This window comes from Camponotus floridanus, unplaced genomic scaffold (assembly GCF_003227725.1).
Source record: "Camponotus floridanus strain SB8 unplaced genomic scaffold, Cflo_v7.5 scaffold3, whole genome shotgun sequence".
NCBI lineage: Eukaryota > Metazoa > Arthropoda > Insecta > Hymenoptera > Formicidae > Camponotus > Camponotus floridanus.
The window spans coordinates 7,092,795-7,119,005 of record NW_020229436.1 but is presented as its reverse complement, the minus strand read 5'-3'; the positions used below and the strand labels follow the sequence as shown (position 1 = coordinate 7,119,005).

Genomic DNA, 26,211 nt, shown 5'->3' with positions numbered 1-26,211 from the left:
AACACTATAATTAAATATTTCTTCATTAAGTACTTTTCGAGTTATGAGGCTTGAAATCATTTTTTAATTTTGCAAAAATCATAAAATATCGAGTAAAATATTCATTTTTCGATTATCTTATCTTAATAATTTCATGTACAAAATAATGAGAGGAATCAATTGGTAAAGAAAACACATAGTTGTTTTAAAAAAAATATATAATTTGCAATTAACAATTACATATTTTTTTTTTAAACAACTATGTGTTTTCTTTACACCATGTGTTTTCTGGCCCTTTTCAAGCCATACAACTTTTGTCTGAAACATTTCTTTCTAAAGTGCATAGTTTATAAATATTCGACCGGTCCGGGACTTTTGAAACACCCTGTATATTAATAGCGTTTAAAATAAACAATTAATGATTAAAAAATTGAAAACAATAATTTATAAAATAAATTATAAATTAATAAAAATAAATTTGATTGCTATCGGAAAATTGAAGAAAGAGCGAGCTGTCAGAAAATGACAGAAGAAGACTCGATGGAACGATCGATTTGTCATTAAAATGACTCAGACTCATGATAACCGAACTCGTACGGATCTAAAGGACTGTCCGTATCAAAAGCAAAAGTGTCATGAAGAGTGAAGATGCATCAGCAAGAGTGAAATGTCGGGAAGAGGAGTAAACGGACGAAAGTGTGCCGTTTCGTATCAACTTGTTCTAGAGGGGAGCATAGACTTCTTTAAACGCCACGAAGAGTCCAAAGTGTTCGTTCGCCACGCAAGTGGGGGTAGCCACATAAGTACAACACGGCCTTAAGAAAAGCTTTCATTCTGATAGCAGATCGCAAATCCAAAGAACCGGTGAATTTGCGCGATCGACGGCTTCCACGCGCTCAGCTGTTCGCGGACGGAGAAGTGTAGGAGGAAAGAAACGGAAGTTCCTCCCGGAGGACCGGATGCTCGGATGCATTTGGAGAAAACATACATATTCATTCGAGGAGAAGAGAAGAGACGTTCGAGGCTTGATCCTCCCACCCAGTATTTCTACTTGCGAGATTAGGATAACTCGGTGAGTAAATTGCCCGTTTCTTTCACAAGTTTTTGCGCGCGAATTGAACAATTGCTCTGAAACGCGCAATTATATAATTGTGAATAATTGCGCAGAAATTCTACGAAATTATGATTCCATAAATCTCGATCGAGAAACGCAACGTGGATAGGTACATGGCATGGAAAAGTGTGTATGATATAAAAATATAAAAGTAAAAAAATATAATACAAAAATAAATCAATAAAAATAAAAAAAAATTATATATGAAAAATAATTAAATAATTAATTATTAAATAATCAATAAAAATAAAAAAAAATGTTATATGAAAAATTATCAAATAATTAATAAAATTACTAAAATACAAGAAAATTTAAATTTAAAGAAGACTTGTGTGCTTAAAAAATTCTGGACTATTTTTTTGGATAATTCTTTACTATTTCAATTATTTTTCCACGCTTACAATTTGTCAATTTTACAATTTATTAATTAAAATCTGATATTATCATAAGATTATTATTCAATTTTTGATGGGCCACATCTCTTTTTCTGTACTTTTTTAAATCATTATTTAATTTCTAGTATAATTCAAGATTTCGGCGATATTATTTATTAAAATATTATCTTTATATTCAAAATGTTTAAATGATTCTTATAAAAAAAAGGAAATAATCCAACAATAAATTAGTTTAAACATATAAATTGCCATGTACAAAATTTTGATTATATATATGAATAAAAAAATCTGTGTTATATTATCAAAAAATCTCTTATCGATGGTACCACCCGTGCGTTGCGATTATTTTTATCCAGCAATACGGGATTTAGTGCAATCACGTGCGACCTTCTGCAAGTGATCGAAATGATAACGACATGTCGATCACGATCTCTATCACCGTTCTATCGATTGAAATTCCAGTAATGTCCAACGAGATCCGAATGGCTAGCATGGGAGTCGAGCATGGGAAAATCGCGAAGAATTCTTCTTTTTTATTTACGTGATCGATATCTTCATGTCACGCGTTGCTTGTGAATGATAAAACGCGAAAATACACTTTTTCTTCTGCCCACTTAACTCGCGATTAATTCACAAAGTGTGTTTTTGAATCGCCTTTTGTAAATTCAACTGACTCAATTACTGACTTTATTTAGAATGTGTCGTACATTCAATGTACTATGGTCGCAAAAACTGATTCGTATTTCAAGTTACAAATCAATCAGATCAATGATTCAGTCCAGTTTTTTTCCTAGAAATTTTTTCCCTCGATGCTTTATGCGGAGAGAATTCTCTCTTAAGATTTATTTTAGAAAACAATCTAAATTTTAAAGTATTTCATATATTTTTTAAAGTATTTTATATATTTAAAAAATTTTTATTAATATAATAAAATATTAAATGCACAAATTCGGTTAAATTTTATTAAAGTGTACCTTATAAAATTTTAATAATTTAAAAAGATGTTAAAGAGTTTGTGATATTTTACTTTTTCAAATAAAAAAAATATAAAATAATAATAGAAATGTAAGATACTGTATTAATTTTATAAATACTTTTAACACTCATGCTGCTCATTGATAATATATAAAATATTAATAAAAGTACAATATAAAATATATTAATAAAAATATAATAATATAAATATAATAAATTAATTAATAAATATAATAAAAATATATTAATAAAAATATAATAATATTAAAAATAATATAATAATATAATACTAAAAATAATACAATAATATAATAATATTAATATTAATAAAAAAGAATACAATCTTTATTTATAAAAATTACGTGGAAATTTTATTGTCTAAAGCTATTTAAAAATTTACATAGATGTCAAATTGTTCTAAGATTTCTATAAAACACGAAAATTTATAATAAAATTTGCGTTAAAATTTAACGAAAAATTTTTTTCGTGTACAATATTTACTGCAATGATCGATTTATCGATTAATACAATTGTGTTAAATCCCTTCTAGCCTGCTGTTTTCATTTTTCGTATATTATTCGAAATTATTGTTAAATTTTTTTTTGTCGATGTCGCTGTTTCTTTCTATGAGAATCATTCTTTACCTTCGCCGTCATGAATACGATGTAAAAGCTCGTTTTCTATTTACGGACTCGATCGTTGGTTCGTGAGGTGGATCATAAGGACCGCTCGTATACCAGACAAATTTTTGTATTCGTTAGCAGTATAACCGGTTTGAGATTCGGACTTGAGAATTTCACTTCCTAATGATTCCAAATTTAATAGCGTCTGTAATAAATAAGCAATTTTTTCTACTAAGTTGTCACAATGTTCGACATACGAGTATACTGGCTACAAAGCGATAAAATGAAAGTAAAACGTATCACGTGGGAACCTTCGTATAAAATATTCGGAAAACGAGATACAGATTATTCGACTATTTTTGTCTCCTCGAAAGACGACATTTATATTTAATTGTTGCCGAAAATTGCGAGCACCCATATGTATTTGTTTCTTATTTATCGAATATAATTCATATATAAAAAAGAAGGGCACTATTTATTTATTATAAATGGCATCAGTTTTACAATTTATTGCCGGTTAGTAATTTTCTACATCTGTCGAGAGAAATGAAATAAGGTGAAAGTTTTTAGACAGCAGGGCATGAGAATAAACTGTATTGATTTTTAAATTGAGTGTTATTTCGCATGGCATTCGTGAAACAGGAATTTAGGATAGTAAGCAAGATGCGATCGTTGAACTTAATAAGATCGTTACGACCGCACTTTGTGTAAAGGAGCGGCGCATAGCATTGTACGACCAGGAAGTATCGATTATTCTCTCTACACAGAATGTGGAATCGATTAAACAATTTATTTTATGTTAAAAAATAGATTTTAAATATAAATTTAAAAAATATATTAAAATTAAAATATATTAAAATTAAAGAAATATATTAAAATTAAAAAATATATTTTATCAGTTTAACTCTTGTATCATCGAGACTGAAAAATTTTCACAGATTCGATATCCAACGCCTTTTTCTTCATCAAACGAGACAGTTGCAATAAATTGCCAGCGATTTAGGAAACGAAAAAAAAAACGTTTATTATAAATCGAAACGAATGCGAGTTTTGAGCAAGTTATAGCTATCGGTATTAAAATAAGGAACGTTAATGTTAGGAGTAAAAAGGCATAACATAGTTGATAGAATAAAACATGACGCGCTCTACTATGACTTTTGCGAATGATAACATAATTATTAATTACCGAAGAAAATACCGTTCTTGTAATTTAACTTATTATTATTATTATTATTATTATTATTATTATTATTATTATTATTATTATTATTAGATATTTCAATAAGAGGAGAGATTTTAAGATACAAAAATAATGTATGAAAATGTATGATAATTAAATCATGTATCGTAAATTTATTCGACTTCTCTGGTGCTAAACTTTTGATTTTACTCATAATTATTTAATAATGTCGTCGATAAAATTTTCAATTAAATAATTATATTTTAAGAGAGAGACGACATATTTTTAAAAAAAGACAACATTTTGTACATAAATATGTCGTCGCTCTAGGAAATCCAGATATGATTTGTGTGAATAAATCGCACAATAAATCATGTATATTGTTGTTTTATGTCATTAATATTTTGCACATTCTTAAGTAACAAATAATTTTTGGGAAGATTAAGAAAAGTTGCGGATTTTTGTATTATTTTAAAATTCCAAACATAGATCAATCTTTTAATTATTTTTAATTTAATTAAAAGAATCCATAAATATTAGTTTGTCTTGAAGATCTTGGGAAAAATGCGGTTCCATTTAAAAATTATGAAAATTTAGTGCAAAGGATGAGTAAGAATATTTAACAAAAGCACGTATTTAGGTTAAACAGGTTCTTACTAAAACTACAGTTTCGCATTAAATCAGACGAAAAAACTGGCAAATTATTACAAAAGAGGAAACGAAAAACGTCATGACACGTTCTGTTTATTTCATATATATATATTTTATTTTATTAAATTAGACAGCTAAAAATTATTTCTTATGAAATTTATAAAAGTAACATTATATAAAAGAAAAAAAGGTGACATGTGCAGTGTTTAATATTAGTTTTTTAACATTTATAATTTTATAACAAAATTTATAATCTTACAAAATTTATAAATTTATAAGATACTCATTTTTTAAGTATATACAGAATAATTCGGAAGTAAAATATAAATATTTTATCAGCAGATTCTAAAGGTAATTTTGTGAAAAATATTACAAGAATGTTATGTGAATTCAAGAATGTGTGTGTGTGAGATTTTTAATGATTCTTAAGACCTAAATATTATAACCAACATTGAACTATCACATTAAATCGCAATACCTTTGATTGTGCTATACATTCCAAAATTAATGTGGAATTAGTTCTCAATGTAATCAGTATATTTGATCATAGAACGATTATAATAGTGTTAATAAACGCTAACGGTTTATTCCATCTGAAAGAATGTGTACTACATTTCACGGTTTTCAAAATATATAGAATGATTCACTAATTTTTCACCCGAGACATCTCTACTCTTTCGAACAATTGAAGCTAGAGCGTCAGTTTTATTTTTGTCTTTGGATGCGATGGGAATTTTTTATGATAATTTTTTAGCGGCAAATTCTGAAGAGAAAAAAAATGTTAGAGTAAATGGGTTTCAAAACAAATACCTGTTGTAATAATAAAATATTCTCGAGATATAAAAGAATATTAAAATTAATTTTACTTTCTGAGAAATTCAATTTTTCTAAGCTAACATTAATTAAGACACTTGTCCCACAACGGATTCAATTAACAGAGTCAACATGTAACTTGCGTTGGTTAACGCTTGATGAACGTAGGAGGAAATTTATTCCGATGAATGGATAGCATATGGAGGATCAATTTTATGGACACTTCATTCTTTCAATCTAATGCTATTCGATTTTTTCTTCTAGGAAATGTTAAATAACTTACTACATCAACTGACGTGAACTTGACATTTCTATTCTGTTTCTTTTTTATGTATTGACTCTGTTAATTGAATCCAAGTAATTGTCGTACAAGTTAAACATTATGACTGCTTCAACTTGGAACTTGAATATCTCGAAAACTATTAATTTTTTGAATGCATCCTAATATTTTTTATTTAGAATTTCCGTAGAATTCTATCATAAAAAATTGTCATTCTATAAAGGAAATTAAGTCATTAAAAAAATTAATTAATTAATATTAAAAATTAACATTAAAAAAATTAAGCTATTCTTCAAATCTCCTTCGGTTTTTACTCGCAACAAAACTATTGTCATGTGTATCTCGAAATACAAGATTTTCTAAGTCCTTTAGCAAATATTAAAATGCTTGAGTAATCATTTAAAATCAAACTTATGTCAATATGACATTTTTTATTTAAAATTAGCCGTAAAATTATTGACAAAATATATTATATCTTTTTCCGGAGTAATATATTCCCTATATTTTCAGCTTTAATGTTTCTATTTGGAGAAAAAAATCAGTAGTCATATGGCGATTTCAGAATATGTTGATACAAAAAAGCATCTTGTTTGACGAGATGAGCACTTTCAGTCGTAATGGATCCCCCAGTTATAGCGAAATTTATGTTACAGGACACTCATCATCGTGTTTCTCTTTTTTCTATCGACTCTTGTCGGCCATTCGTCACGGCTTTTCGCCATCGATATACCGGATTAATATAAAAACCAGTGATATTAAAGAATTATTTTTGCAAAATCGTAGAAAAAAAACCGCTTTACGATCGCTCGAATCCGGGAAGCTGGTCACACATCAAAAAATAAAGCTCACATAGATATTTCTATGAAGCATTTTCATTTGCTTTGCATATAAATACTACAATTATAATTATAAGAATATAGAATTATAGGAATTATAAGAATATAATTAATAATATATTGTAATATATTATAATTAATAATATATTAATATATTAATATAATAATATATTGTAATATAATTAATAATATAATAATATGCAACATTTATTGAAATTGCCTGCAGGATCTCACATTTATAGCGAGGAAAGAAAATACGATAGTAAAATGCCGGAAATAATTATCGTATTTATTCGAGATACAATATTTTTTACTTAAGATGGTACGTATCTTGAAAAAGAAATTAAGCATTCCTGATAGAATCACATAGAATCGTAGGTCAGTATCTACGGTAACGGTCGACCGAGCACCTTCGCAAGCGATTTTGTATCTCTCGAAATAATTTGTATGTGAGATTACTGCAAGATTGGAGAGCCACCCAATACATTCGCATAGTCTTAAAATTAAAGCATAAATTTTAATTAAAAATTCTTGCAGATCAAAACTGCTAAATTCCAACAATCAGCATTCTTTAAATCGAGCTTCCCGTGATTCGCGATAATGATAGGAATGACAAACGGCAAATAGATTCGCTCGCACGATCGTAATCTTCAGAGGAAGCACCTGCATCTCGAAGAGTCCTTCGTTGTCTGTTGCAATTATATATGAGAGAAAGAACCTTGTCGCTCATTAGGAAAGCCACGTGCTACTCCAACGGCAAGCCTAATTAGGTGATATCTAATTTCCGAGATATCCTTCACCGTTTTCTTTTGCATAAATTATCGTGTGCTGAATTGCTTTCGTTTAACAAAACATGATTACGCGCACTAAATAATTAAAGAAACACATTATCCGACAAATAGTATCCTAAATAAAAAAGAAGATTTGTTCAAAGTTGAATTCTTATAATTCTGACGACTAACATATGTTTCCATAAAATTGCATAAATATTGAAGATGATATGTGAGATACTTGGATTAAAATATTAATATTTAACATGTTTCTGAAGTTATTTTATATCTCGGTATTTATACCGTATGTCATTAAGGTGATTCATTAATTTTATTATCCTATTTTAGGCAATTTTAGAAAGCTTTACGATTCGAAATAAATGTCACATGATAATAGTTGTAAATGAAGACGTGAAAGAGACTTAAAGATTACTTAACTCAGTTTTTTTTTAATGGAATGATGATTTTTTATAGTAGAGTTTTATAGAGTGGAAAATTCTAAATAAAACATGTTAATATTGATAATATTGATTATCACATAAAAGTTATTATCTATTAATCAATAATAAATTAGGCAAAATAATGATTTACGTTTATATATTTAAATAATATAAATTATATTTAACATATTACTTTGTATATCGGTTAAGGAATTTAATGATTCATCGAAAATCTTTTTCTTATTTTTTTTAAATGTTTCTGAAATTATTTTATATCTCGGTATTTATACCATATGTCATTAAGGTGATCCATTAATTTTATTATCCTATTTTAGGCAATTTAAAAAGCTTTACGTTTTGAAATAAATGTCACATGATAATAGTTGTAAATGAAGACGTGAAAGAGACTTAAAGATTACTTAACTCAGTTTTTTTTAATGGAATGATGATTTTTTATAGTAGAATTTTATAGAGTGGAAAATTCTAAATAAAACATGTTAATATTGATAATATTGATTATCACATAAAAGTTATTATCTATTAATCAATAATAAATTAGGCAAAATAATGATTTACGTTTATATATTTAAATAATATAAGTTATGTTTAACATATTACTTTGTATATCGGTTAAGGAATTTAATGATTCATCGAAAATCTTTTTCTTATTTTTTTTAAATGTTTCTGAAATTATTTTATATCTCGGTATCTATACCATATGTCATTAAGGTGATCCATTAATTTTATTATCCTATTTTAGGCAATTTAAAAAGCTTTACGTTTTGAAATAAATGTCACATGACAATAGTTGTAAATAAAAATATGAAAGAGACTTAAAAATTACTTAATTTAATTTTTTTTAATGGAATGATAATTTTTTATAGTAGAATTTTATAGAGTGGCAAATTCTAAATAAAAAATGTTAGAATGAATTTAAAAATTAATAGTTCCTGAGATATTTTGACTTTTGAAAGTTGAAGCAGTCATGACACTTAACTTAAAAAATAAAGGATTCTTTCTTGAATGGACAATGAATCACGAACTTCTGCTCTACATCCTGCAAGATTCCAAGTACATCTACGCTATATCTGACATCTATGCTGAAATCAGTGGCGTAAAATTGGATGATTAAGGAAACAGCAAATAAGAACGAGTATCTCGAAATGCGATAGCAATCTTTGCTTCCCTATTTTGTGTCGAAGAACGACACGCGTCAATAATAATTTATCCAAATGTCAAATTGAATCGCCGCATTACTGCTTCATCATTTTCTTAATCATGTATTTATTATGTTAGACGGAAGGTAGATTTCTTTTTAATTTTAGGGGTGTAATAACTTTATTTTTATTCGTCTGTCAATCAAGTCTTTAGCTGTCGCTATTCATAGATCGGTTTATGCCGAAATGTCATTGTTACTTCTCACGTTAACGACGTGAACGTCTTAAAGAGCGCCTCAGAAACACCTGGCAGCTATTTAGCCTCGACCTCTGACGCGATATTATTTTAAATGTTCTTCTGGCAAGCGATAAAAAAAAAACGAAAGAGTGGACTCGTGTGTGATTTTCACCAAACGTAGCAGTCTTTCTTTGCTCAGAGACGGTAAAAAAAATGGCCCCGTTTCCGCTTCACGGAGTTCAAGTGTGATTAACATGCAATTATTCGGGTCAACAATGGGATCCCGAGGCTATGTGTTTATTACCCGATAGCCAACTCTCTCCCATTGGCTTCCGTTGAAATTGAAGGTTGATTGTACGCTGGCATACGCGAAAAGGGGAATCTATTCTGTCGAGAATCCAAGTACGATTTAATAATACAACTTTTCTATCTACGGTGACATTTAGTGTCTATTGTCACTGATGCATTGGCAAACGGTAGTAATTTGGAAACTAATTTCGCGTGCTTATGTTCCATTGGAATAGATATGGTATTTCTGGTATGCTTCGATGACCATTGGACATGTCGAGAAGAAGCAGCAATTTTTTTTCTTATTTTCCAAATGAGACGAAAATTGTTAACGAAAGATAAGACCGATAATCATGAGAATCAAACATATTGCCAATGATTTAAATAAATAAATATGTTAATAAAATGTCCTGATGAAAGATTTACTTCTGTTATTATTGAATTTTTCGATGGAAACACAGATTAAATGTAAAACAGGTTAATGTGGAGAAAATGATTATAAAAAGTTAATGAAATGCAATCTATGGCAGGAAATAATGTATGTTTTCCTGTTTTCTTCAACGCTTCTTAGTTAAATGTAAGTTAAATATATCTTTAGCTATTGATGAGAAAATAATACGTTAGATTCCATTTATTGCGAGCATACACGACTTTCTAATCGATATCTTCCTTTCCATCGGAAATATTGCGTTTATTATTGCATTTAACTTTTACATGATTTTTATGTGATCTACATATATGAAGAAATATAGGGAAATTATATCTATGTGTGTAGAAAAAATAGAGAAATTAAACAGTTAAAGTGCTACCAATAAAAAAGTATAAGAGAATAAAAACTGATAAGTCTCTTCAGGGGGGGGTAAAGAGGGGTCTTAAAGTATTCTCGAATTGAGACTTTATATCTTGGTTAATGCACCAAGTAAAATATAGGCATATGTCTTTCACACGTTTTAATTTTCGCTAATTTTCTAAAAAATTTTACGCACTACCATCCGCGGTGTCTCTTAATCGCTCCTTTTCTCGAATTGTTGTTGTTTAATACATTACAAAGCCTAATTTCTTTATCTATTTATTAATTTGTTAAAAACAGATAATTTAAATTCAGAAACTTCTCTTTCCTTTTTATTAACTTCTTGTGATGTCCTAAATATGCTCCTTTAGCGCAATATGGAAGGATTAATAATTTAAATAAAATTTAACATAAATAATATTTTTAAAAATGTAATTTTCCCACATCTTTAATTTTAATCCTACATTTTTACATGCATTATTTATTTTTTTTTTGCAAAATGTTTAACATACATGTATGTCTAGCGTTTAAATTTTTCATGTTTTTTAAAATTGACTAACTTTATTATATATATATTATTCTTTGTCTTTGTAAAAAATAGAAAAAATATAAGAGACTTGAAGTTAAATAAATTGAAATAAATGCTTTTCTTATATTTATAATATATACCGTAAAATATATATATATCGTAAAATATATATATACCGTAAAATATATATATACCGTAAAATATTTGTATTAAATGCAATTAAACTTTTTTAACATTGTATTCTTTATTTTATATCTGTTTATTCTTTATTGCTTCTCTTTTTTTTGTTTTTTATTACTTTACATTTTTCATATAGAATACATTTTTAGTATAAAATAAAAATAAAAAGATTGTGCATGTCTAAAAAGTAATTATTCCATTAAAAAGTTTAATTATTCCATTTATTAATGTATACGATATATTTTTTAAAATAAATAAATAAAGATGAAAAAAAACTTATATATTATAATGTTTTATATTTCATTAATCATTCTTATATTAATCTAAAACATCAGAATCTTTACTTCTTTTCAATTAAAATAGAATTTTCAGTAGCTCTACATGATTCAAATGCAAATACATTACATGTACAAGATTTAAAATTTTTATAATATATTCAGATCAGAAGATTACAATTACTCGTAGTGTGTATACGATTTTATATATAAGAAAATTATTTTTATATTATTATTACATATATATATTTCAACGTTATTTCGATTAAATATCTTGTATAATAAAAATCTTTTTATATGTATACTCATTTAGAATCATTATCTAAATCATTTGAATTTTTTATTTGAATTATTTGGTTGCTTAAATTATTTTCGTTAAATTTTAAAGAATTTTTGTGGGAGAAATTACATTTGAAAATAAATAATACTTTAACGTTATTTCATGTCACGAGCATAATTCTCTCTTTCTCTTTCTCTTTTTTCTCTTTCATGAAACTGAATATTTGTAATGTACGCCTCGCCTTACGCGTTACGAAATACCACACATTATTATGTAATGCTCATAGTGACACATGTATGTATCTACATATGTACCGGTGCTTTGTTTCAGAGAAATAACGGTCCGTACGCGCAACGTACAATGCGTAATGCGACACGACAGCTAAAGCGACGAAAAAATTAAAGCAAAGTGTGTCATATATCGCATAGGATTTGGCTCTAACAATTTTAACGTCCATGTGTGTACGTTGCATGCATGTGTAATTTATTATTTTTTAAATATCAAAATTAAAAGCGAAATTAAAAGCGTTATTTATGTGAATAATTCAGTTTTACTTTTATAGAATCCAATAAAGATAATACATTTTTAAAATTCAATTTTTTATTCAAGTCTATAATTCTGAATATGTAATATTAATTATAAAATATTTCACGTTTAACAATTGAAAATTATTTACATTTAATTTTTGTTGAGATAAAAATTATAAATTTATCAAACAAATTTGTGCCTAAAATATTATTTATTAATATTACTTTAAAAATTATTATTTATTAATGTTACTTTAAAATTGACAATCAGTCAAATATCGACTGATGCTAAAACATTTGCAATATATACTTTTCATTGGTCGATAATATTGATTATCACATAAAAAGTTATTACCTATTAATCAATAACAAATTAAAATGCAACATAATGATTTATGTTTATATATGTAAATAATATAAAATAATATAAATTATAAATAATATAAATTATATTTAACATATTACTTTGTATATCGAGAAGGAATTTAATGATACGTCGAAAATCTTTTTCTTATTTTTTGCTCATGTTACAATTTTACGAAAAAGTCTATAAAGAATTTAATAAATTTGATTTCACAAAAATGAAAAATAAATTTATATATATATATTATATACATATCCACACACAAACACATGCATACACATAATGATAAATAATTTATAAATTGCTTACCGCATATCTCTCTCATTACTTTGTATATGCCAGATGCTCTTTTAGATCTTCTTTTCCTCTCTTGTTCATCCTTTGTTGCTTCCTCGTGGCATTCACATTCACTCGCGAAAATACGATTAATTATGATTAATCGTATGCGCAACGATCGCGAGATACTTTGCACGGTACTCTCGATTGCGAAACAAACGCATGAGATATGCGTAGGCACTTTATTCTATTGTAAAAGAACCAACACACACGAAAAGTATGATTCGCTCGATGTTTATATGAAAGTAAAATCATATGTTAATCGTCAACAATCTTTATTTAATGTATATATATATGCAGTACGCATAATAACATGAATGTTAAATTTACAGACTAAATAATGAAAAATCGCGCTATAGCAGTCGTTTAATTAAGAATTAATTTAAAGAATTAATTCTTTTTCGCGTTTTTTTATAGATATTTAAAGCATTGAACAACTCATCTTTGACTCTAAATATTGTTAAAGTAACAATTATTATCTAAAGGCTCGATAATAGAAAGATCGTGAGGAAATTTATAATCCATTGTTCCGATTTTTACTGGCAATAATGAAGGATCGCGCTTCGATAAAGGTTTATCAATCGTGATTTTCATATCGTTTAATTAATTGTAAAAATTGTAGCTAGTTATGTTTCAATATTTATGCAGATCGCGTTTAAGACAAGAATTCAACAATATATGCGTTTTGCTCCATTACTTTATTGATCGAATGTCGCAGTGCGAATGATAACAAGAATTTTAATATTTTAATATTTTAAATGAATTTAAAATTTAAAATAAAATTAAATATATAAAAAGTAGGGATATTTATATATATAATAAATGTAAATTATTAAATTAAATATATTATTAAAAAATTTAAAAAGCAAAGTTATTTTATAGGTTAAAATAAATTTTCGAATAAAAATGTAAATTCTAAATTAAAAAAAATAAAATATATAAACAGAAAAAAATGGGGAAAACATAAAAAAAATAAATAAAAATTAATGAAATTTATGAAATTATATTAATTATATTAATATAAAAATTAATTAAATTTATTGATAAATATTATTAATATATAATTATTTAATTATTAATAAATATTGTATATCATAAATTAAATATTAAATATTTAATAAACATTTAATACTTATATATTTAACTTATTATAATCTTATTATTAATGATTAATATAAAATAAATTATTAATCTTCAAATAAATTATTAATAACTTAAAGAAAATTTAGGGAAATATAAATTAATAATAAAATTAATTAAGATATTATAAATAATTAAATACTTATTAAAATACATTATTAATGATTAATATAAATAATTAATAATAAATAAATTTATATATATATATATATATATATATATATATCCATCTCTGTAGCATTGCATCCATTGAGATTCCAACATCGCTCTGGAATCGTATCACTTTATAACTATGTTAAGAACCTGCGTAAAGTGTGAGGTTTGAATATAGCTAAGTGGTAAGAGCAGTTGCCTGGCGAGAGACTCTAGTTCTATTCCCGATCCCAGCCATTTGCGCGTAACATATATTTCTAGTCTGCAAACATTGTTTTCTAACAATTATTCGTTGGAAAAATGCGGGTCGCTTTAAAACTCCTCTTCTCTTCCATTAGAAAATCTACATGTTTCGTCTATTCTATCTAAATGGATATTTTCATGTAATATGCTACATTATATGAGAAACACCACAAATTGTATTTCTTACTCCAAATATGTGCTCCAAAAATTCTTCATTTAAGGAATGTTTTTTGCATAAATTACATATTTGAAGTGACTTGTAGAAATATGTTCGGTGATGTAAGCGTATGATGTAGCAAGTTAATTAATAAAAATTATTTATAATTTTTTATAAAACGTATAATGAACTAGTGCAGTTCAGCTAAAAGAAATAAACTAATTGATATTTTCTAACAGATAATTGTTTAAACAATATTTGCGGACTAAAAAAATATGTGAAACGTAAATGGCTGGATCTTAAATCTTCGCTTTCCGGACAAACTCTTACTAAGTGAGTTATCTAGTTAAATAGCCCCTCCTTTGTCCAAAATATTTTACGTACTATGACATATATACGTATTCAGTCGAACCTCATTAATTCGAAAAATTCTACAATTTTTCTTTATTCTCTGGAAATAAGTCGAAGGAAACCTCCAGGTCAGAGGAAAATACGGGATTAATTCGAAGTATTTTTCTAGCATATCAATTACCTTAATTCATCTCTATAACTGGAATTGTTTTGAGATATAAAAGTCAATAATATGAATTGACCTCTGTATCTCTATACCTTTACATCTAAAGTTTGATCAATAAAACCTTTATAACTCGAAATAAAAAGATTCTTCATCAGTTTCTGTCTCTTTCTTTCTTCTTTTTCTGTCGGTTATTAAAACAATCGAACAAACAGCAATAACGTTTCATTGTCAGGAACGCTGCAGTGCTTTTTAAATCAGCATCTTATTGTCTTTATTGTAAATAACATAGCATATAAATAATATTATATATATATCTTTATAAATAAATATAAATTGATTTCTTTAAAAGTTATTAAAATTATTGAAATCTTTTTTTGTTACTCTGCTTTTTATTGTAATTACGAATTATTTGTATATAATTTCAATGTACATTTTCATGTACTAGTGTCAAAATTAATTTCCGTCAAAACTTCTATAAGTCGAATTTTTTTTACATTTCTATAACTCTAACTAAAATATTTTTGATTTTATAATTCAAAAAATAACTCGAAAACTCGAATTATTTATTTTCTGTTCTCTTAAGGTTCGAGTTAGCGAGATTCGATCATATATGCGTGTGCGCGAAATATTAAATTAATTAGATTATTACTAAACGATTGACAAATTATAAAGTCATCTGTCATGCTAATTATTTGGATCCATGATTTAATTAATTGTGTGTAATCCGAATTATATTTAGATCGAATTATATTCAGATTGAAAAATGGAACGATAAAGCATCGTGTGGAAGAAATATACTGGATTCTAGTATCATTAAAGGAATAATTATTGATCATAAAAATAGCAATAAAAGGATAACTTATAATTTTGATTCCTGTCACGCTTCAATTATTGATTAAATGTATACATTATGCGGAATACGTATCACGAGGTCTATCATTGAGATTTATGATTACGTATATCTATAATTACATATTATTTAACGTATATAAAAGATAATTATTAATTGTATTAATTGTATTAATTATATCAAATTATCTTTCGATACTTATCACGATCGTGTTTCAGAAAGAAATTCGACTTACACTTTCCTTCGCGAATATCGTCTTACGCGGATGATAATAGAGCCGAAGCACGTAATATTAGCGTGCTATGTGCCATAAAGACCGAACACTATGTTATTATTATGTTCGTTGCCGAAATATAAATGCAATCTTGTGAAATTTACGGTACAATCTTTGGTCAATAATCTTGCGTTATTTGTCTTTATTTTCGTAATAAGCCTATCTTTTTTGGGAAATTTATAGTAAATTTAAAAAAGATACATAAAATAATATCAAGTATATACAGAGTGTCCCAAAAGTCCCGGACCGGACAAATATTTCATAAACTATGCACTTTAGAAAGAAATGTTTAAAACAAAAGTTGTATGGCTTGAAGGGGGCAATCAGATAGAGGCAATGATTTGACATGGGAGAGTCATTTGAAAGTTACGTGAAGATCACCGTCAATTTCTTAAATGGAATCCCCTATTTTTTATTACATATTCGTGTAGCTTATCTCGAGAGCTTTCCAAAACATTATAATAAAGTATTTCTTTATTGAGTACTTTTCGAGTTATGAGGCTTGAAATCATTTCTTAATTTTGCATAAACCATAAAATATCTTGTAAAATATCATATTCATTTTTCGATTATCTTACCTTCATACTTTTATGTACAAAATAATGAAAGGAATTAATTGGTGTAAAGAAAAAACGTAGTTGTTTTTAAGAAAAAAATATGTAATTTGCAATTAACAATTACATTTTTTTTTTAAAACAACTATGTGTTTTCTTTACACCAATTGATTCCTCTCATTATTTTGTTCATAAAAGTATTAAGGTAAGATAATCGAGAAATGAATATTTTACTAGATATTTTATGGTTTATGCAAAATTAAGAAATGATTTCAAGCCTCATAATTCGAAAAATACTCAATGAAGAAATACTTTATTATAGTGTTTTGGAAAGCTCTCGAGATAAGCTACACGAATATGTAATAAAAAATAGGGGGTTCCATTTAAGAAATTGCCGGTGATCTTCATGTGACTTTCAAATGACTCTCCCATGTCAAATCATTGCCCCTATCTGATGGGCCCCTTCAAGCCATACAACTTTTGTTTGAAACATTTCTTTCCAAAGTGCATAGTTTATGAAATATTCGATCGGTCTGGGACACTTTTGGGACACTCTGTATAATAAAAGATAGTTGTGTAAATAAAATTAGAATCTTAAACTTTATAAATATAGGAAATCTTATTTATCCATAATGCCCTGCATATTTATAAAAATATAAAATTTACAAATATATAAATTTCTATTTTAAAAACTTCGTTTTAAAAACTTCGTTCTATAAAGTTGGTCGAAAAAGTTATTGAATGATTGATGCGAATGAAGTTCGACAGACTTACTGGAGCAAATTGGATTAGTGAGTAACGAGCTGCTAATAGTTAATGTATATATAATGGTGTAGCTATTAATCTGCAATAAACATCGTCTATCGAGGGCTATCATTGAGCGATTGCACCGATATAACCGATGAAAAAGCTGCCATCTTCCAGATCGCAAAAAGTGATAAGTAGACAGCATAGAGCGAAAATAAAATATCGAGTTATGTGTGTGCGTATTCTCGGCAAAAGGGCAAAAATAAATACTAAATAAGAAAAAGGACAGCTGAGATGTTTATCTCTCTGAAAAATTATTAGTAGTAAAAATTAATAAAATATGACATTAATATTAATAATTATTTTCATGCATATAATTTAAATTTAATAATAATTATTACATAATAATGAAAGATTAATATTTTTCCCTGAATCAATACTACGTACATATGTAGAATGTAAGACACATATGAAAGCATTTTCAGTAAAAATATAGACTAGATTTATTTTTGGAAAAACGAAAATCAAAATAACATTGTTTCGTGATTAATCAAAAGTAATATCTATGAAAGGAGAGGGAGGGGGATAAATGCCAAAAGGTCATTTCTTATGCGTTCTGTTACCCGACCTTCTGCAAGGTCCTCCGGCGAGCACGGAAAGACTTCGCGACTGGAATGCGTGACTCGACGATTTTATAACCCGCTTTCAATTACTATTCTTGGTGCTCTTGTTTCATTCGTTTCGCGCCATCACTGCGGCAGAAGAAGAAGAAGAGGAGAAAGAAGAAGAGGAGGAGGAAAAGGAGGGAGAAAACACCATAGCGCGCGAGCAGAAGGCATGGAATGTCCAAATGCCGCCTCATGGCGTCGCATCGCGTTTGTCTCCTTATCCCTTTTCTTCCCTGCCTTTTTCTCGCCCGTACTCTACATAGGGACGTGATTTATTCGACGTCAGATGTACAATCGCGAGCGACTGCGAAGAAGTGAGGAGGTATGCCCGATAATGGTGTGCGTGGCTAGACAGACAGGAAACGCGCCTCTCGTAAAGAACATCTACCCCAACGAGCGAACAATTTGTTTTGGCTCGTTTGCTGGCTCCGCTGATCTACCGACATTTGCGCGAGATTTCTTCATGGTACAAAAATTTCTGCTCCGCAATAAAATAATTTTCGAACCTACTTATAAAATATATTGTCTTATCCTGACGCTAATATCGATGCGTTAGAAGTAGAAGTTCACTTTAAAGCGAATAATTAGGGTCGGATTTATGGCCCTCCACAAGAGGGGGGGACCTCCACAAATTTTTGGGTAAAATTTCCTATCGAATAATATACAATACTTACAAGGTTTATGTATATTGCTTGACCTTGTTATTTCGTAATAAATTATTTAAACAACGTAAAAATTAAACATTCACATTACATATAATTCGCATTATATATGCAATGTAAATATTTTTAAAAATCAAGAATGATGTCGAACATTATACATTAATCTTGATTGTATAGCTTTGTAAAAATAATATATAATTTTTTGATCTTATATTATAACTTTTAATTTTAATATTCTGTAAGAAAAGCCTTATAGTATATTAAAATTAAGTATAATAAATTATAATATAATAAAGTTATAATAAATAGATAATCCTACTATATAAAATATTATATCTAGCAATTCTAACAATCCTAATCATCCTAAACAATTTTGGTGATCCTAACAATCCTAGTGATCTTAACAATCCTAACGATCATAATAACCTTAATGATCCTACCTAACTATCCTACTAAGGGATCCTGACAACTTTAACGATCCTAATAGTTTCAATGATCCTAACAGCCCTAATTGCTCTGCAAATTAAACCAGCGGAAATATGCGATTTTTTGAGATTTGGGGAATATGCCTTAATTAGGATTTTATTACACGAACGCAGTGTTTCTTTATTTTTTGCGAGTTTCTGAGTTTATTTTTATATGTTATTATTTATTTTATGCGTACCCGTTTATTTTATCCGTTTAATTTACGCGTTTATTATGTGCTATTGCACGTTTTTAGATTAACTTACTTTTCGAATTTCCAGCATTTGACTATTTTTAGCCAAGGATAAAGTAGCTTTGATCTGTATAGATCAATGAAGGAGAAAAACTCCTTCCGCTGGCTATTTATTTTCACCGGTACATGAGCCTAATTTTACGCTCATTTACAGTCGTAATATTATGACTGTTTGTTATCGTTTTAATATAACTTTGCTTTAATTAATATAATGCTATATAGTGTCAAGTTAATCAAAATTAAATGATTGCAATTTTTACAATATATAATATTATTTATAATAAAAAATTTATAATAAAGATTTACGATAAAATAAATTAATTCCACATCATTTATACATTTTCTACTATATTTTCAGTCTATAGTATCATTCATTGGACTTTTTAAACATTACATATGGTTTAATAGATTGATAACTTACTTAGATTTATATCAATTAAAGCAAAGTTTTTTAATGTTACACTACATAAAAATGATGGACTTTATTTAAAATAAATAATTGATTATAATGTAAAATTAATAAAAAAATGAAATTTTCCTTTAATTTAAAAAAAAATTTAATAAAAAAAATTAATAAAAAATTAATAAAAAAATGAAATTTTCCTTTAAATAATATTTCAATTTTGCATTTTTAACAAGCTTTAATGTATATTGAAAAAAAAACTTTAAAAAATTATATGATTTAATTTGTTCTAGTCCATCCATTTTAAGGTAACGGACCTACAATCTACAATCTACATCTACAATCTACAAACTCTACACAAATCCGTTACCTTAAAATAAAAATTTTTCACTTACCAACACTGATGCGCAACAGCGGAGTTGTCAATATTGAAGCTACGTTGTCTGTAACATACAAACATAAAATTCATATAATTAGCAGCTCTTAAAATAATTAATCTTTCATTATATTTAATTATTATTGTACGCACCGAATTTTATATCCGATATGTGCAATAATAAACAAATAAATAAAGATGCAATAATTTTTTAAATTCTGAAACCTATTTTTTTAAATAGAAAGTTTTATAGGATTATTTACATACAACCTTTTTTCTTGGAATCTTTCTTGTTTCATCATTCAAATAAATAACTCAAATTACTATGACTAAAATACATGTACGATATAATAATTAATATAAATAAATAATATAAATAGTACTCACCATCAGGTTGTTCCGCCGATGCAGGATGCCTTTCCTAGGCCTGCGCCTCCTCTCAGTCTTAGACGCGCGATACTTTACGGCACTCTCGCACTCATGAGCGATATTTTTATCGCTATTTTCGCACTTTTACGCGCGATACTGAACGGCACTCCCGCACTATTTCGATGCGATTAAAAATTTTATATTTGCGCGATGTATATACTTAATATGTATATACTTTTAACGGCACTCCCGGTTTCGGTACGAGCGAAAATCCCATTTCACTTACGAGAATCCACTTCGAGTCAACAGGTCAGGAATGCAACGATACAACGAGCATGGATTAAGTCCAAACCGGAAAGAAGACGAAACGATTGACGGAAGTAGAGGAAAATGAAGTTCACCAATTTTTTTTCGCGCATAATTATCCTATCTCGTATCGAACCTGGATCCGCTAAGCACGATTTCAGGTGCTCCGCCCGGACATATTATGCCTCCCGCGGTTGCTATTTGCTGTCTACCAGACTGGTAGACGGCAAAAGAAGAGGATACCCACATTTTTTAAATGCTAGCAATCAGCAATTTAGAAAATGGGGAGGCAACCTCTTTTACCGAGCGAAAATCGTGCCTAGCGGAATCCACCCTCCTCGACAGGGTTAACACACGCAGTGCGTGTGACCGTAGACACGAGTAAAGAGAAGGGACCCATTGACGATCATTCCGAACAATCGATCGAGTTCTAACCAATTCGGACCGAATCACTTGACGGAGCACGAAAAGCATGAGAGTACGTTTATAGTTGCATAGCGCAACGTGTGCAAACTCGAAATCCTAGTTAATTGGCATCGGAAGTGGAGACTCGTGACAATAATAAAATTGGGATTTTTATATGAAAAGTCCAACACGGAAGCGCGAAAACGCGAGAAAGCTAAGCGCGAAAATACGGTAACGAGACGCCACCATCCGCGACACGTTGACGGCACCGACGACGGAAAGTCGACGACGCAATGCGATGCAATGAGCCTTTGTGCGACTCGTGGCAATGCTGGGTACTTAGCTTCCCCTTCAGGGCTCCTTGAGATTTATCCTAAATAAAAAAATTTAAAATAAACCTCAAGGCACCATCCAAGTACTGAGCCACCCCACCGCGTCAAGGTGTACCCGTGGGGGGTTGCATTATATAAATTTATAATATAATATAATTTATATATGTGAAAAAGAGAGAAATTTATATTATATATAATTTTATATAATTTGTGTGTGGGATTGATTATATCATTCAATAATGTAATCTGACTCATTATAGCGCTTCCGATTTTTACGTCATGTACGAAATAAGTATGTGAGCATTTAGTTAAAATAAAAATTTTGTTTCTCATTGTAATGTCTACTTATATGAATATTATTGAATAAAAGATTAGGTACACGACGATCATTTTCTTTAATAAAGGAAAATTAGAATCCAATTCACAGAGATGTTAGAATAATAAATAACAATGAGAAAATTATATAATAATTATATTGTATATAATATTATATTGTATATATTATATATAATAATTATTATCATAATTACTGCTTAGATTTGCAACAGCGTTCATATTAATACATAATTGCTTAACTCTTTTTCTTATTATTTATTTCCGTTCCTATATGCGAAAGATAAAAGCAATTTGGATAAGAAAACTGTCTAATTGTACTCGTATATAAAACATACTATCTTAAACTGAATCAATGAAAATTTTTATTGATTAAAAATGTAACACAACGTATCTCTCATTTAAGTAAGCATTGTGTCATTTTATAACATTTTTTGCGAATTATTTATATTGAACAATAAATGTGTTTTTAAAATCTGCAAATAATTTTTTAGAAGATATAGTTAAAATGTTTTAAATATATTTTTTTCTAAATGCAAATCGAAATTATCAATGAATTAATGTATGTTAATTACAACAATATTTTATAGCTGAAAAACAAAAGAATATATGTATATCTAAACATTTATACAGATGACATTGATTGTATATTATTGTAAATTATAATATTGTAAATTAGCATTATCTTGAATATAAACTTTTAATAAAAATTTAGTCTATTTAAAAATATCTAATTCTTATATATAAAGTATATAATAATTACATTATTGTGAAAAATTTTATAAAATATTGAACTATTTTGAAATATCAATTAACACGAAAAATATTTTATTATATTATTTGGAATATTTTAAAATAAAAACTGAAATATTTTTTATATATGCGTTATATGTTAGATGATAATTAGGAATAAATTCGAAAAGGTGAAAAAGCAACAGGCAATATGTCTAAAAGTAACATGAATGATAAATAATTTATAAATGACTTACATTTTATATTTCGTTGTTCCATATGTGTTGTTCGATGCTTTTCTCTCTTTTATCTCTTTTTCATTCTTTGCTTCTTCGTAGCATTCACATTCACTTCCGAAAATACGAATAATAATAATTAATTATATATGGAACGATCGCGAGATACTTTGCATGACACTCCCGATCGCGGAATAATTACATGAGAAACGCACTTTTTAACATATCGTAAGAAACAGAAGACACGAGAGAAGTACTATTTTCGTTCGATATTTATATAAAGTTTCAAATTCATGCACTACTCATTACAAATGCTCCGTTTTATTAATATTATATTAACACGAATTATAAAATCGAAAGATTAATCTAATTGAAAATCATGATAATCGTCCAATTAGTAAATTCGATAATATACGAAGAGTATCGTTTCGCACCTATCTTGCTCGAGTGTCGCCGTATGAATAATATCAAGACCGCGGAATGTAAACATTAGCGCGCTATTGTATACGCCGTCAAGACCAAACATTGTGTTATTATCTGTTCGAAATATTTTACGTATTTTGACAAATATATACGCGAAATATTTTAAAGTATAGAAATTTAGATTTTAAATGATATAGATTAATTATATGATTATTTATTGAAGGATTACTTTCATTATGTAAAATATACATTTATATTTACGATTCGATCGTTTTACTGCACGATCTCAATCTGAATTACATTTAAATAATCGAAAAATAGATAAAGAGTCACGAATGATTTATATTTGACCAGAGCCGGATTTTGTGGGGGGCAACAGGGGCTGAAGCCCAGAGGTCTCCATAAGAGGGAGGCCTCCACAACACAAGTTTTTGAGTAAAATTTCCTATCGAATGGTATACAACACTTACAAGATTTATGTATATTGCTTGACCTTATTATTTTACAATAAATATTATTTAAACAACATAAAAATTTCTATTTAATTTTAATTTAAAAATAGTTAGGAGTCTTCACCTCTTCATTGCCCCAGGTTCTCCACACCTTTAAATCCGGCCCTGCGAATAGTAAAATGTATCTTTAATTGTTGATTATTTATATAATCTAAAAAATAATTTTTCGACGAAAAAAGTAAGTTTATGATAAGCAGACGTAGTGTTGCAATAATTTATAGTGGGATAAATAAAATGATATCAAGAATTTTGATTTTATGAGATATCTTGCGCATGAAATATATAAGTTGTAATATTTCATGTTGGGTATTATTAATCCGTCTTTTACAATTAATGATTTTTCATCTGCTTCTAAACAGATAATTTTTATACATTTTTTAATCTTTTATTCTTAGGTTAAATTAGGTTTTTATTTTAGGTTAGATTTATATTTTGCAAATATATATGTCGCGCAACTGACGCTTAATGTTTTTTTCTAAAACAATTTATTCCTTTTCAGACACTACGACGATGGTACTGGTTTTGCTGATTCCTATAATCGGATTTGCGACGGCGAATCCTTTTCAAAGCTCATTGGACAACCGATTGATTCTTCAAATCCAAAAAACTCTGCATCCCGCGGAGAGCCGTTTGGACACAATAGACGAGAGTCCGAGTAAAGCGGATAAGATGGTGGAAAATATAAATAAAACGCTGTCGAACTTAAAGCGTACGGCCGATCGTCCTAAAGATTCGGAAGCATACGATAACGAAGCCGGCGAAAAATTAACCCAAGGACGAAAACACAAAGCCATACTATTGGACTATCCTCTGGTACCCCATGTGTCTCATTACCCAAGGGTATCCACGTACAAAGTCGACTACAACGACGATTCGGAGGCTGCAGCAAAGGACAGATTGTCAGGGGAGTTTGAAAAAAGATACCAAGAAAGCAACATCTTCTACATTCGACTTCCACCCACTCCGTACACATTCGTACCCGGCCTCGGATACATCTCGCAGCCACCTACCTATTCGACCTCCTTAAAGCCTCAAATACCTCTTGTAACGGAGCTATTCCAGCTACCCTACGTAAGGCCAGTAGGACGACCTCAACCGGTCCCTCAGCAGACCATTAATCCCTTCATCAAAGTGCCCATAGACTTTGTGAGCAACGGCAAGCCTATCTCCGTCTATCAATGGCAAAAGAAACCTATCAACAAGAAACCGGCCGACAGTCCAATTACGAACCTGGACAATCTGTCGGCCGATTTTGTGAGCAACGGTAAGCCGACCTCCATTTATCAGTGGCAGGCGAATCACAAGCCAGCAAAGAGGCCGGATGATTCGCTTAATAATCTTGATATGGAACCTTACACCTTCAATGGCAAATTGACCAGCTTGTATCTGCTTGGGCCGGATGGATCCACCTCGATGCACCAGTCTATCCGGTATCCCGATTATCAAAACACGTATTACTGAGTTCATCTGGTCACGATGTACGTATTCTATTCAATTGGAGCCGATCGCGAAATTTGTCTCCAAGGTGGAGATGTGACAAGTAAATCGTCAAGCTGGATTTGAGTGAATGTTACTCGCGAATCTCTCGACATGTGCAACCGAGTGAATCTGAAGAAACCAATCTCATATAAAAATAATGTTGAACGATGTTCCGAAGTTGTAGCTTATAATTAACGCGCTGCAATATTTGTAATTTATATACCTTATCATTGTTATATTTATATTATTATATTGTATTAAAATCGTAATTATTGAAATCCAATTGATTGTATATAGAACCAAGTTGCGAAAAAAGTATTGTGAACCAAGTTGCGAAAAAAGTATTGTGTTCCAATTATAAGTTTGCTAAATTAAATTCATTTTATCGTTTTTCGATGGCTCGTTAAAAATCATATTACATTTACAAACATCATTTTGCTCGACTCGCATTTTGTTTGAAATAACATTTTCCGAGAGAATTATATCATATTACGTTACTTCATTATTATTGATGTGAGTGTGTTAGAATTATTTATAAGTAACGATGGTGTGTCACGTGTAATGCAATTTTGCATTTACTGCTCAATAATCAATTTTCAATA

At 28.6% G+C, this 26,211-nt stretch overlaps 1 protein-coding gene across 1 annotated transcript; it reads left to right on the top strand.

Annotated features, from left to right (window-relative positions):
* Positions 1–633: 633 nt before the first annotated feature.
* Positions 634–26,211, top strand: LOC112638430. Its single transcript, XM_025410150.1, has 2 exons — positions 634–1,051; positions 24,630–26,211. Exon 2 carries the CDS (start codon positions 24,641–24,643, stop codon positions 25,589–25,591), a length of 951 nt encoding a protein of 316 aa, XP_025265935.1. The 5' UTR covers positions 634–1,051; positions 24,630–24,640; the 3' UTR covers positions 25,592–26,211.